Here is a 14,819-nt window from a genome sequence, read left to right as displayed (position 1 = left end):
TCTTTGTTGAGCTTAATATTGTTGTTTTATTTTGTAGTAAAAACAGCAGCTTTGGGAAGTGCCTGTGTGCGCTTGCACATTCTATTCACACTGATAGTACAATTAATGTTGATGTCAATTTTGGTGTTAATTTTGGGTCATGATTAGTGTTGACACTTTGTATCAGACTAATGGCATTTATGGGCACCATCGGAATAAATGTTAATATTATCATGTTTTCATTATCTGTTATAGTAACATTAAACCAAGGTCCTTTCAGGAGAAAAAATACATATATGGATAGATAGATAATGCCTTTCTGTATCGCTGGTGTTACTCAGCGAGAAAATGACATCTCAGGGCAGAATCCTAATCACTGTTTGGAGCATCAGAAATAATGATCACCTCTGATCGGAGGTTGTGAATAATTCATTTGGTTTGATTTTCACGTCCTGTCCAGTGATACTTTTCAAAGCAAATGTGTTTCTACAGGAAAATAATGGTCCCACTTCTTATGGAAATACTGTGGCACAAATCATTTTACCCACATAAAAACAGTTAAATAAGATTGTTCTCTTCTGCTTGCTTTCTCCTTCCCATCCCCTCCTCCCTCACTTGAGCATGTTCATTCCAGAATCAGAATGTAGCCAAAGAAATATGTTCTGCCTTAGAACTTGTATAAGGGAAACAAATATTTATTTCTGCTTATCCTTAGCTTATTCACTGTAGCTCTTTTCATCCTCTTCCCTTTTTCACTTTAAGATAATTAGCTTAGGTTGATAACCCTAAACCTAATAAACCTGCTCATTGGAATGTTCTGTTATGAAAAATAATCTGAAATTAAATATTTTAAAACTTATTCATGGCTATAGTAATGAAAAAATAATTTGTAGTAAGTACCTAGGACCACTTGGTTAGTCAGTGCATGAGAGAGGCAGTGATCAGAGAAGACGACGCTGGCACTGCCCGTTTGAGTCTAAAACTCATTAGACCATAAACCCACCCACTTACATGCAGGCTACAGGGTACCTTTTTGTTAATTTCTTAGCTCTTCCATCTTCCTTCAGCTCTTAGTCCTGGCATGTCATTTTCACTGGGTTTCACCTGGATAAAAATGTTGGAGAGAAAGAGAAGACCCCCAGAAAGAGAGATTCAATGATGGGGTCTCCTTTAGTCATTATTCTTCAGTTAATATACACGGCAGATTGGGCTTAGGTGAAATCAATGAATGTCACATTGCTAATCACATTGTCCCACTGTGTATACTTTTATAGTGATTGTAGAATTTTTGATATGAAATCTCCACTATGTATATAATATAGATAGACCCATCTATAGAAAGTAATTTGACTGAAAAACTTACAGTGTACTAATTAGAGAGTGAAATATGACTCTCTTCCAAAGCAATGACCTAATCCTTTGAGATGAAGCTATTCTTAGATAGAATATTTTGAACCATTTCTCCTGAATGTTGTAACACTTTTTTTTTTTTCCTAAATCTAACAAGGGCAGGGGGAAGCATTTTCAACCTAGTTTTCATCATCAGACAGAAAGTATTTTGCATTCAGAAACCATTTCCAGTATCAAATTCAATTTTATCAAGTGATTAGTTGAGTTTGGTAGAGAATAATTTAAAAACACAAGGCTGGAAATGGCTATGGTGCTTCTACACTGGAGGAGAGCAGTTGCTATTCTCAAGTTGCAAGCTTCCTCTCAGTGACTGTGCATCACAACTGGATTATTGTGTTGTATGTCTTTGCAGCTGTTACAGACCTGCATCTGTTGACACCGTGTGTTCCTACCCAGGACTGGTAGAAGAAATAGGGGAGTGGGTGAATGAGTACCTTCCCTGCCTATCAGTGCAAACGTCCTCTTTTGTACATATGTTTGTAAAGTTCTTTAGCCCTCTTCAGGATGAAAGGTTCTGTATAAATATAAGCTTTTGATTTTAGTACATGTTTGTAATACATGTGGTACAGTCCTAAATATGTATTTAGCTGATAGGCACTGTTCTTGTCTATTGTACAAATATTGACTTTAAAAATATAAATATGTATTTAACCATCAGACCAGGAAAACACTGAAGCAGTTACTTCTGAGGTAGAGACATTAATATTGTATAAACCTATATATACGTATGTTTACACTCTACCACATCATTGTAGAGCATTTCTTTTTAGAAAATGAAATGATAACCCAACAAACTAACATAGTTCTTGATATTTCTTTCTCTTTAAAGTGAGTCTTGATTTTTAATTTTCATACATTTATCTCTTTCAAATTTTATATAAATAAGATCTGTTGTAGTATGACTAAAATCTAGAATTAGTTCCTCTAAAATATGGGAAATCGATTAGGCTGGTGAGATTTTTTCCCCCCCTTAAATTTTTTTTTTGTTATGGAAATGCTCAAATGTACACTAAAGTAGGCATAAATAATATAAACTCCCACGTACCTATCACCCAGTGAAGAAGTATTTGGTAGTTTTCTTTTCTTAGTTATTTTTTATTTTATAAAAAGTTAAAGTTATCAATGCAATATAAACACAAAAAAGAAAATTTGGAGAATGGAAAAAAAAATACAATTTCATCATCCCAATAATTATCACCTCATTTTGCTGTTTCTTATTTTTTTGTTTTTACCCCCCAAAGTGCTTTTCAATTGATGAAGTTGTCATTCATTCTATGCACTTACTATATACCAGGCACTATCCTAGGACTTAACATGTATTTAATCCTTACAACAAACTTATGCAGTAGATTTTTTATTACTGTTGTTTTACCGGTGAAGGAACTGAGGTACAGGGAGGTTGATAACTTACCTGTGGATATATGGCTAGAAAGCTGAGTCTCAGTTCTGTCAAATTATCTTAGATTCAGATTCAGAGTCTCAGAATGTGGCTCCTGAGTCTGAACCCTTTTCAAATTTAGCATTACATCATGGGTATTTTAAAATGCTATTCATAGTCTTCATAGTCATCATCTTGTAAGGCTGTACAGAACACTAACAGTGATCTTACTATCCAATTTACTTCCCTCCAAAATAATTTTAGATTTTCAGGAAAATTACAAAGATAGTATTAGAGAGTTCTGGTATACCCTTTCCCAGCTTCTGTTAATGTTAAAACACTTTATGTAACCATGAGATAATTATCAAACTAAGAAATAAATATTGATACAATTGTATTAAATAAACCACAGACTTTTTTTTTTTTTGCCAGTTTTTCTACTAATATCTTTTTAATTAAGGAACATACTGCCTTAATTTCTCTAGTAAAGAAAATACCATTTCTTGGCTGGGTGCGGTGGTTCATGCCTGTTATCCCAGCACTTTGGGAGGCCGAGGCAAGTGGATCACCTGAGGTCAGGGGTTTGAGACCAGCCTGGCCAACATGGTGAAATCCCGTCTCTACTAAAAATACAAAAATTAGGCAGGCGTGGTGTTATGTGCCTGTAATCCTAGCTACTTGGGAGGCTGAGGCAGGATAATCACTTGAACCTGAGAGGCGGAGGTTGCAGCAAGCCAAGATTGCGTCACTACACTCCAACCTAGGCAGAGGTTGCAGCAAGCCAAGATCGCGCCACTGTACTCCAGCCTGGGCAATGGCCTGAGACTCTGTCTCAGAAAAAAAAAAAAGAAAGAAAGAAAATACCATTTTTGTGTATGTGAACCTCCTTTTAAAAAATAAGCACTTTGGGAGGCCAAGGTGGGCGGATCACAAAGTCAGGAGTTCAAGACCAGCCTGGCCAACATGGTGAAACCCCATCTCTACCAAAAAAAAAAAAAAAACAAAAAACAAAAAACAAAAATTAGCCAGGCCTGGTGGCGTGCGCCTGTAATCCCAGCTACTCAGGAGACTGAGGCAGGAGAATTGCTTGAACTCGGGAGGCAGAGGTTGCAGTGACCCAAGATTGCGCCACTGCACTCCAGCCTGGGTGACTGAGCAAGACTCCATCTCAAAAAATAAAATAAAATAAGTAAACAATTCACATTAGCTATAAGGACAGGTTACTTAATTCCTCTGTGCCTTAATTTCCTCATGGCAATAATTACAGCTACCTTTGAGTTAATAATAACTACCATTTGAGGGGTTTTGTATGCCAGGCTCTGTACTAGTTTAATATGGTATTGCTCACAACAATACCTCCAGAAAGGTGCTGTCATCCCCATTTTATAATTGGAAAAGTGAAACTGTAAAAGGTTAAGTGTCCAAGGTTATACAGCTAGCATAAAACTGAGATTTGAACCAAGACAGCTTGACTTTGCAGCTTAAGCTCTTAACCACTATCAGTAGTTGTCAACTTTTAGAACAGTACAGCAGATAGTAAATGTTCAATTAATGGTAGTTATTATGATAGCTATTTTTTTTTTTTTTTTTTTTGAGACAGAGTCTCGCTGTCGCCCAGGCTGGAGTGCAGTGGCGCAATCTCGGCTCACTGCAGGCTCCACCCCCCGGGGTTCACGCCATTCTCCTGCCTCAGCCTCCCGAGTAGCTGGGACTACAGGCGCCCGCCATCTCGCCCGGCTAATTTTTTTTTTGTATTTTTAGTAGAGACGGGGTTTCACTGTGTTAGCCAGGATGGTCTCGATCTCCTGACCTCGTGATCCGCCCGCCTCGGCCTCCCAAAGTGCTAGGATTACAGGCGTGAGCCACCGCGCCCGGCCTGTTATTTTTAAAATGAAATAGTTTAAGAATATTCAGGACTCTTATTCTATGATTCCTAAAATATAAGTGGCAATGTTCTAAGCCCTTGGTGTTAACTATTTTTCAAGTATTATTTTTAAAAGTGAGGCAGGGTGCAGTGGCTCACACCTGTAATCCCAGCATTTTGGGAGGCCGAGACAGGAGGATCACTTGAGTCCAAGAGTTCAAGACCAGCCTGGGCAAGATGGTGAGACCCCATCTCTACAAAAAAATAAAAAAAAATTAGCTGGGCATGGTGGTAACACACACGCCTGTGGTCCCAGCTACACAGGATGCTGAATGGGAGAATCACTTAAGCTCAGGAGGCCGAGGCTGCAGTGAGCTGTATTTGCACCACCACACTCCAGCCTAGGTGACATAGCAAGACCCTGTCTTAAAAAAAAATTACATTGAAAAAATAAAAAGACTCTGGAACTAGCAAGCATTTATTACTCTCAGACTATATTTAGTGTTCCTGGGAAGCACTAGAGGAGATGCTATAATGGTTCAAGATGGTAAGCCAAAAGCAATCCTAGGCAGCATATAATTAGTTATCAGAAGAATTCTTAGGCTGGGCAAGGTGGCTCACACCTGTAATCCCAGTAATTTGGGAGGCCTAAGCAGGAGGATGGCTTGAGGCCAGGAGTTTGAGACCAGCCTGGGCAACATGGTAAAATCCTATCTCTACAAAAAAATGCAAAAATTGCCCGAGTGTGGTGGCACATGCCTGTAGTCCCAGTTATTTGGGAGGCTGAGATGGGAGGATTGCCTTGAGCCCAGGAGTTGAAGGTTGCAGTGAGCCAAGATTGTGCCACTACACTCCAGCCTGGGTGACAGAGCGAGACCCTGTCTCAAAAAAAAAAAAAATTTTTTTTCTAAGACCTACAGAGGTCTTAGTAGGAGATCAGAAAAGAGAGGAATTACTTTAGGCTGGGAGAAGCTTGAATTTGGATGAACCTTTTGGAATGGATAAGATTTGGACAGAGTGAGAGGAGAGGAGAGAGAAAGACAGTTTTTTACGTAGAAGTTAATATAGTAGATTTCTGCTTCTAATAGTGTGTTTATCAAACCCATGGGTATTATTTTCTTAATTTCGCATGTGGGGACATTGAAGCTCAGTAAAATTAAATAATTTTCTTAAGATCACACAGTTAGTTAATATAAGTGATAGTGCCTAGATTTGGATCTAAGTTTGTTGGACTCCAAAGCCCATGTTCACCTTTATATGCCCTATCCTTTGATTAGCAGTGAAATCTAAATTTTAATGTAAATTGGATAATAGATGCTTTCTTAGATGTTTGTCCATCATGCTACCTCAAAACTGAATGTCTTTCAATCAGGAATTTTGCTGCACTGAGACTGGGATAACACTCTCCATTCTGTAATGGTACTTTTTAAGACAGGGGGTGGGGGGGTGGGGGCGGTCGATGAGCAACATACTTTGGAAAGACATTGATAAAGAATAGTGTGTTCTTGGTGCTGCTGTGTTGACACCTAATTAGAAGTCAATATTGCAAGCATAATGACCTAGCCAATTGCTGAACTCACTGCCCAAGTGACACAGTTAGAGTCCCCAGGTAGTAATGAAAGATAAGAGTATTATTTGCCTGCCCAGTGCCACATGGTCACAATGTTTACATTAGCACACAAATGCTGAAGTAGATTCTTCAGGGCTTGTATCTAAGCTGCTTCTGGCCTATGTGGCTAAGGTTAATATATCATAAAATTTGGTGTAAAACCCAATCTTTCTAACTACAAGTGCATTTAGAGGAAAATTGACAGAAAATAGCTTTTCATTCCTGAAAAACAAAAGGTTTGGGGTTAGAGGGGCATGTGCGAAGGCACATAAAGCGTTTCTCCTCATGCAGGAATTATATTAACTAGCTTCTTAGAAACCACAACCAAAATTATCCTGATATTTGAGTGTTCACTGTGCTATTTTTTGAATGATCTATTTTTCCTTCCTTTCTCTGTCTTTAATGAGTAGATAGAGAAATACCTTATCTTAGAAAGTGATTGGATTTTTTTTCTGTGTATTATATCCATTTTGACTTGTATTTGGCCAATGGTATGATATATTAAATAACTTATATTTATCTGTGGGTGTTTCATATATATATTTCCTAATGCTGAGAATCACAAATAGCTGTGTAGAATGCTTCAACCAGCCTGATTACAGTGGATGTGCAATTGGATTGAGGAATGTGTACTCAGAGCTTATGATCACTGGCCCGGTTGAGTCTGGGTGATGCGTGTGGCTTTCCAGGGATGCTGCTATTTACATCTGTTAATGGCCCTTCTTGATAGCCAGCTCCCCAATGAGGTGATATGCAGCAGCCTGGGGATGAGGGACCAAGGCTGCAGATGTGGCTGGGCTCCATTAGGCAGGACCAGGGATGCTCATCTGGTAGGTAGGCTTTGTGTTTGGTGGCGAGTGGTGGGGGCAAGGAGGGGGGTGAGAGACAGCAAGAAAGGGGGAAAAAAAGAATGGAAAACATTACTTATCCAGGTATAGGGGAAACAGACAGGCAGACATGAAAAACTACAGCTGTAACTAGAGTATGAGTGAATAGCATAGAAAAGAAATGGAACTAGCAAATATACAAGTAGAAGGATTGACTAGTTCTCATATAGAAGGGGATTAAAACAGGAGAGGGCTATGAGAGTTTGGGAAGAGACATGTCAGCTCTGCCTTTTAAGTCGATATCATTTATTTGCGTAGCTGGCCAGATGCTGCTGAACAGAGAGCAGAGATTTACATATAGTGCAGCAAGAGATTAGTTCTTTCCATCCTTTGGTTTTTCTGGTGCTAGGAGAAAGCAAGAGATGCTCATAAGGATGCAGTGTTGAGCATTGGTAAATTCTAGCAGAAATGGAACATACCTGAAACAAATCAGTAAAGAGTGTTTCTGTTATTCCTATCAAATGCTAGAGGACAGTACAAGGAGCCTGGATCATGAAAGGTGTACAGTCCGTGAGAAGTGATTCTTTTTCTGCTTCCTTGTGTGTTAAAGATTTCTTGGAACAATTGTGACAAAAGATGGAAATAGTGTCTGTGATAGTCCATTTGTGTTGCTGTAAAGGAATACCTGAGGCTGGATAATTTATAAAGAAAAAATGTTTATTTTTGGCTCATGGTTCTGCAGGCTCTATAAGCATGGCAACTGCATTTGTTGGGCTTCTGCTAAGGGTCTCAGGAAGCTTATGATCTTGGAGGAAGGTGAAGGGGGACCCAGCACATTACATGGTGAGAGAGGGAGCAAGAGAGAGGTGAGAGGGAGCAAGAGAGAGGTGGGGGGCAAGGTGCCACACTCTTTTTTTTTTTTTTTTTTTTTTAGCACCGTGACATTCTTGAGTTAATTTAAGCCACACCTGGGTGAGAGGGCCCTGCACCTAGAAGAAGGTGTTGGGCCTCTTGGTGGTGAAGTATGGCTTATGCTAACCATGCAGGACCCCATGGGGCAGTGGGAACTTGATCTCGGAGTCATGGAACTGTTTGACCGCCAGCTGGCAGCACTCGCTGGCCGCAGTCTCCACCTTCATGATCTGGGTGGAGTAGGCCTGTGTGTGATGCCAGGTGCCAATGTCTCACTAGCACTGGATGACAGCACCCCATGGTGGTCAAGTCCTGATATCCATGGGCAGGCAGCAACCCACCACCTTGTACTCTTGTAGTGTGCCCAAGGCATTCATAGCACTCTCTTTGTGCTTGCTTTCACCCACAAAAGGCCACACTCTTTCAAACAACCAGATCTAGCATGAACTCAGATCAGAGGGGAGCACCAAGCCATTCATGAGGGATCCACGCCATGACCCAAACACCCCACACCAGGCCCCACCTCTAATGTTAGGGATCATATATCAACATGAGATTTAGAGAGGACAGACATCCAAACCATATCAGTGTCTCAGTATATACGGCAGTGAAATGAGAAATGTAGATTTAATCAACAGTGCCATGGCATTCTTCCACATGTATCCTGAGTGCATTTAAATTTTGGCTTTTCTCTCTTCTTTGAGCAGGCCCAAAGAAGGAATTGAGACAGTTTTGAAATACACAGTAGACCAGCTGTTCTCAGCATAATCTAGCAGTATACTAGAATGTCTTTTGTAGTTTCCCACAGGGAGTTTGGCTCTTTAGCAATGTGTATCTTTATATAATGGCTGTGCCTAGGTATACTCTGATACCTTCAAGGAACCTGAAAAAAATTCTGCCTGTAAGAAACTTCTGTTCATTCATTTGTTTATGCCTTTCCAGATTGGCATGGTAGCTTGGAAAATGACCTTTAAAAGTCCTGAATATCCAGAAGGCCGAGATATCATTGTTATTGGCAATGACATCACATACCGAATTGGGTCCTTTGGGCCTCAAGAGGATTTGTTATTTCTCAGAGCTTCTGAACTTGCTAGGGCAGAAGGTATTCCACGCATCTATGTATCAGCCAACAGTGGAGCAAGAATCGGACTGGCAGAAGAAATTCGTCATATGTTTCATGTGGCCTGGGTAGATCCTGAGGATCCTTACAAGGTACACACTAAGAACATGTAGTGCTTCAAGGTGCTATGTGGTTATGCTACATGTGTGGAGAGGTGGGGGAAGGGTAGAGGTTTAAGTTCAAAAATCACCACTTGTGGTAAAAATTAAATATAAACAAAATTATGAAAATTCCTTAAGACACCATATTAGAGACAAATTATTTCTCAATATGTTCACTTGGTTTTTCTTCCATCTATAAAACGGGTTGCTGTTTCTTTGGTTGAGCACGAGATGAAATAGTAGGTATGTATTTAGTGTGACATGCTAAATCAAAAATAGGTATCTTTAAACTATTTCATTGTGGCTTCCAGGATTTATGGTCAATCATCAACAAAATCCCTTACCTCCTCACCTTCTGCTCCAGCCTCCTTGTTCACCTTGAGATCTGTCTCTCCTCTAAAGATATTGCTTCCCCTGTAGCCCTCTGAAGTACTGACTGATTTCTGTCTTTCTTTTGTACCACTGAGCCTGGAAGGGGAATACTGTCCTCCTTGATCCTCATTGCTGCTTCCAGACACCTCTCGCTTCTCTCTGAAAAAACCCCATCTTTGAATCTCATGTCATCAGACTGTGCCATACCCTCACTGCTCCTTGTGTTTCCTGATCCTTTGGTCACTCCCTCTCATTCTTTGCATCTTTTAATTCCTGGCACATTGTCACTCCGTCCATTACTACTAGTCATGTGGTAATTCTTGGTGATTGCTATATCCACATAGATGATCCTTCCCATAATCTGGCCTCTTGGATCCTTGACTTCTTTTCTTCTAGTGGTTCTATCCTATACCCTAGCTCAGCCTCTCATTCCCCATAATCTCAATTTCAAGTATCTCTTTCTTTGCTACCCCCTCCATCCTCTCTTTCCAGCTCCCTCTCTCTAGTCCAGCAATCCTTTGAAATCATCAGTACCATTGAGTTGAACTCACCTGTTTATCCTCCCACCTTTCTTCTGTTCTTCACTCCCTCCTTACACCTCATTTCATTCCTATCTGGCTTAAACTCCAAGGTCAGTCCTTGATTAATCATTATAATCACCATCTTTTCTGCACCTTCAACTTTCTCTCTGAACTTGCTTCAACTTGCTTCTCTCTTCACTCTGCTTACTCTGTGCTTTTACAGAGTGTTTAAATCCAACTCTTTCCATTCTGCTCCCATGCCTGCACCTGCCCAGCTGAACTTTGATGGAGAAAAAAACAGTTCTGTTGACTGATCTTACTTTAAATTCAAGCTTAGCAACCTCCTGGATGACGGTTTCACATCTCTCCCCTCAAACCTCTAACACCCACTTCCCTCTCCCCACTCTTAGCTGATATCATCAGACCTTGCTTCCCAATTTTCAAGAAAAGGGAAACAATGAGAAGAGAGCTTCTACAAGCTCCCATGTCCTGCATCTATTGTGCCCTTACTCTTCACCTTCTCTTCTACACTTTGAACAGTTCCTATTTCTGTCTAAAGCCAATCCCTCCTCTTGTACACTTGATCTCCTTTCTTGCTAACTTAAGTGTATGATCAACACTTCTTCCTGCTCTTTTGTGCATCAGCACTTTTTCCCTCTGTACTGTATCAGCCCTTTTAGCATACAAACACCCCTCCAGTCACTATCCCTCCCCTCCTTCCCTTTACAGGAAAATTTTTTTAAAGGAGTTGTTCTTGCTGTCTCCAGATGTTCTTCTCCCATTCCCTCTTGAACCCACTTCACTTGAGCTTGCACCCTTACCATTCCACTGAAGCTGCTTTTGTCAGGGTCACCAGTGATCCCATATTACCGAATTCTATGGTGAATTCTCAGTCCTCACCTTAGTTATTTGACAATAGCATTAGCATTTGACACAGTTGGTAATTCCTTCATCCTTGAAATACTTTCTTGTGTTGGCTTCCAAGAGCCCAAAGTCTTATTATCTTCCTGCATTCCTGGCTCCTCTCTCTCAGTTTCCTTTGCTACCTTTCACATCTTTAAATGTAAGAGTATTTCAGGAGATTATGGAAATATTCTATATTTTGATTGTGGTGGTGGCTACCTAAGTACATACATTTGTCATAACTCATCAAATTATAACACTTAAAACTGATGAATTTTATTGCATGTAAATTATATTTCAATAAAGTTCATAGAAAAATTTTATTAAAATATGGGAATTGATCCAGTACAGGGGTTTTTCTGGGGCTGATGAAAATATTCTGGAATTAGTGGTAATGGTTGCACAACATCTGAATATACTAAAATCTACTGAGTTATACATTTCAAAATGGTGAATTTTGGCTGGATGCAGTAACCCAGCACTTTGGGAGGCCGACGCAGGCAGATCACTTGAGTACAGGAGTTCGAGATCAGCCTGGCTAGCATAGCGAAATACCATCTCTACTAAAATATAAAAAATTCGCTGGTCATGGTAGCACATGTCTGTAATCTCAGCTATTCGGGAGGTAGAGAGGCATGAGAATTGCTTGAATGCAGGAGGCGGAGGTTGCAGTGAGCCGGGATTGCGCCATTGCACGCAGCCTGGGCGACAGAGTGAGACTCAAAAAAAACTTTAAAAACCAAAATGTTAAATTTTATGTTATATTAATTTTATCTCTTTTTTTTTTTCAAGAGACAGGGTCTAGCTCTGTCACCCAGGCTGGAGTGCAGTGGCACATTCATAGCCTACTGCATCTGCCAACTCCTGGGCTCAAGTGATCCTCCCACCTCCACCTCTCAAGTAGCTGGGACTACAGGCGCACACCACTACACCCACCTAAGTTTTTTTATTTTTCATAAAGACAAGGTTTTGCTATGTTGCCCAGACTTGTCTCAAACTCCTGGCCTCAAGTGATCCTCCCACCTGGGCCTCCCCAAGTGCTGAGATTATAGGCATTAGCCACTGTGCCTCGCCAGTTTTTTTAATTATAAAAAAGTGTGAATGGAGACATGGCAGGAGCACAGAGGCTGCAGCAGGACCAAGAAGTTCTGGACTCCCCATTCTCAACCCCACTAGGACCCAATGCCCTCTCACCTGGTGGTTTGGCAAGACAGCCAATATAGAAAGTAGGGTAGAAGGAAAAAAATGATTCAAGGGCTTGGTCCCTGGACTACTCCTCTTTTCCTATTCACCTTCCCTTGGTGATCTCATCCTGTTTTTTTGTTTTGTTTTGTTTTTTTGAGACAGGGTCTCGCTCTGTTGCCCAGGCTGGAGTGCAGTGGTGCAGTTATGGCTCACTGCAACCTCTGCCTCCTGGGTTGAAGCAATTTTCCAGCCTCACCCTCCTGAGTAACTGGGACTACAGCCATGCACCAGCATGCCCAGCTAATTTTTTTGTTTTTTGTAGAGATGGGGTTTCCCCACGTTGCCCAGGCTGGTCTCGAATTCCTGAGCTCAAAGTGATCCGCCCATCTTGGCCTCCCAAAGTGCAGGAATTAGAGGTGTGAACCACCACACCCAGCCTCATCCAGTCTTTTAAAGCTTTAAGTTTCATGTACAAGCTGATAGACTTCCAAATTTATATCTTACCCCTGAACATAAGATTCATATATCCAGACTCAACATCTCTACTTACATCTGCCTAAATGTCTGACTAAATTGTAGCTTGTAATCTTCCTTTAATGTGTTCTTCCCACTGTCTTCCGTCTCAACAGATGGTACCTCTATTGTTTCATTTGTTCAAGTAAAAGACCTTGGAGTTATTCTTGACTTCTGTCTTTCTTGCACACCCCACATTCACTTCCACACCCCATTCATCTATCTAAACAGTGAATCATGTTTACATCCCTACCTTAAAATATATCCAGAATCTGAGTACTTCTAACCAATTCCACTGCTACTTACTAGCAGTAGCAGTAGTCCAGTAGTCTAACTCTTCTTACCTGCATATTGCAGTACCCTCCTAATTGGTCTTCCTGCCTCTGGCCTTGCTCCCAGCCCCACCCAAGGTCTGTTCTCAACAGAATGTAGAATGAGGCCATGTGTGGTAGCTCATGCTCATGCCTGTAATCCCAGCACTTTGGGAGGCTGAGGCAGACGGATCAACTTGAGGTCAGGAGCTCGAGAACAGCCTGGCCAACATGGTGAAACCCTCTCTCTGCTAAAAATATAAAAATTAGCTGGGCATTGTGACTGACGGATGCCTGTAATCCCAGCTACTTGGGATGCTGAGGTGGGAGAATTACTTTAGCCCAGGAGGCAGAGGTTGCAGTGAGTCCAGATCGCACCACTGCACTCCTGCCTGGGTGACAGAAGGAGACTCTGCTCAAAAAAAAAAAAAAAAAAAAAAAAGATAGAATTATCTAGTTAAGACATAAATCAGATCACAAAATTTTTCTCTGCTTAAAACCCTTTAATAGCTTCCCAATTCATTCAAGTAAAAGCCAAAGATCATATAGTTGCCTAGAAGGCCTTACATAGATTGGCTTTCCAGTACCACTCTGCCCTCATTTCTTGCTACAGCCTCCCCCAACCATTCCACACATTGGCTCTACCCGACTCTGCTTTCTTAAACCTGCGAAGCACATCATGCCTCAGTGCATTTGTACTTGCTGTTCCTTCTACCTAGAATGCTTTTTCTTCAGATATCTTCATGTCTCATAGCCTCAGCTCCTTTAGGTCTTTACTCAAATGACACTTTTCAATGAGGCTTTCCTTGGCTATTTTTCCTAAAAGTTCGACTGTCTACCTTCTCTTTCATTTTGTTTTCCGTAAACATTATTCCCATTCACTTATTTTGTGTATTTCCTGACTTTCCCAGTAGGAGGTATGTTTCATAAGGGTAGGAATTCTTGTCTATTTTTGTTAATTCCTGTTTTTCCAGTGCCTGGAATAATACCTTGTACATAATAGGCACTCAGTAAATGTGTACTGACTGACATACTAATGACACTCAGTGCTATCAGGCATTCTCGACACAAATCATGCAAGACGAATTGCAGATTTATGTCTTTTCCATGTTGTGCTCGCTGTGGGACATACATTTATTGAATTAAATGGTGGGCATAATTTCTCATAGTATTTAAAATGCTTCCCTGTGTTTACTTATTTTTTTGACTGAGTGACTAATTCACTTAAGTTAAACACATATACCATGTAACTCTACTTTGTATGTGGCTGTGTGTATAGATACATATAAATCAATTATGAAATGTTGATATAATTGTTTAAATGTAAATGGGCATTAGGAGTTGTTTATTGAAAAAACAAAAAATGAGTTCAGTGTTCACTATTAGCACTGTATAGACTTCTGATTTTAATATCGAATCTCCTAGATTTGTGGTTCTCTGTTATCCCTTGCTTATATTTATTTTGATGATCCTGTGGATTTGAGAGAGTAAAAAATAGTAATTCACACAATTCTTTTATAACATGTTGATATCTTTAATAGAGATGTCACTAAAGATCAGAAAATGACCCTTTAACCCTGTTGAAAATGAAATGAGGCCAGGAGCAGTGGCTCACGCCTTTAATCCCAGCACTTTGGGAGGCCGAGGCGGGCGAATCGTGAGGTCAGGAGATTGAGACCATCCTGGCTAACACGGTGAAACCCTGTCTCTACTAAAAATACAAAAAATTAGCCAGGCGAGGTGGTGGGTGCCTGTAGTCCCAGCTACTTGGGAGGCTGAGGCAGGAGAATGGCGTGAACCTGGGAGGCGGAACT

The 14,819-nt window shown here is 40.6% G+C and overlaps 1 protein-coding gene across 8 annotated transcripts in view; it reads left to right on the top strand.

Annotated features, from left to right (window-relative positions):
- ACACA (acetyl-CoA carboxylase alpha) overlaps positions 1 to 14,819 on the top strand; it is a 342,930-nt gene that overhangs the window by 256,618 nt on the left and 71,493 nt on the right. For all 8 annotated transcript variants that reach the window (XM_032163072.2, XM_032163071.2, XM_058446054.1 and 5 more), the window contains one exon: positions 8,922 to 9,191. In XM_032163072.2, coding sequence (XP_032018963.1) covers positions 8,922 to 9,191 — 270 coding nt within the window. The remainder of the gene's footprint in view (positions 1 to 8,921; positions 9,192 to 14,819) is intronic.

The sequence above is a fragment of the Hylobates moloch genome, unplaced genomic scaffold (genome assembly GCF_009828535.3).
Source record: "Hylobates moloch isolate HMO894 unplaced genomic scaffold, HMol_V3 SCAFFOLD_10, whole genome shotgun sequence".
NCBI classification, from domain to species: domain Eukaryota; kingdom Metazoa; phylum Chordata; class Mammalia; order Primates; family Hylobatidae; genus Hylobates; species Hylobates moloch.
The sequence above is the reverse complement of the archived record's forward strand: the minus strand, read 5'-3'. Positions and strand labels throughout refer to the sequence as shown.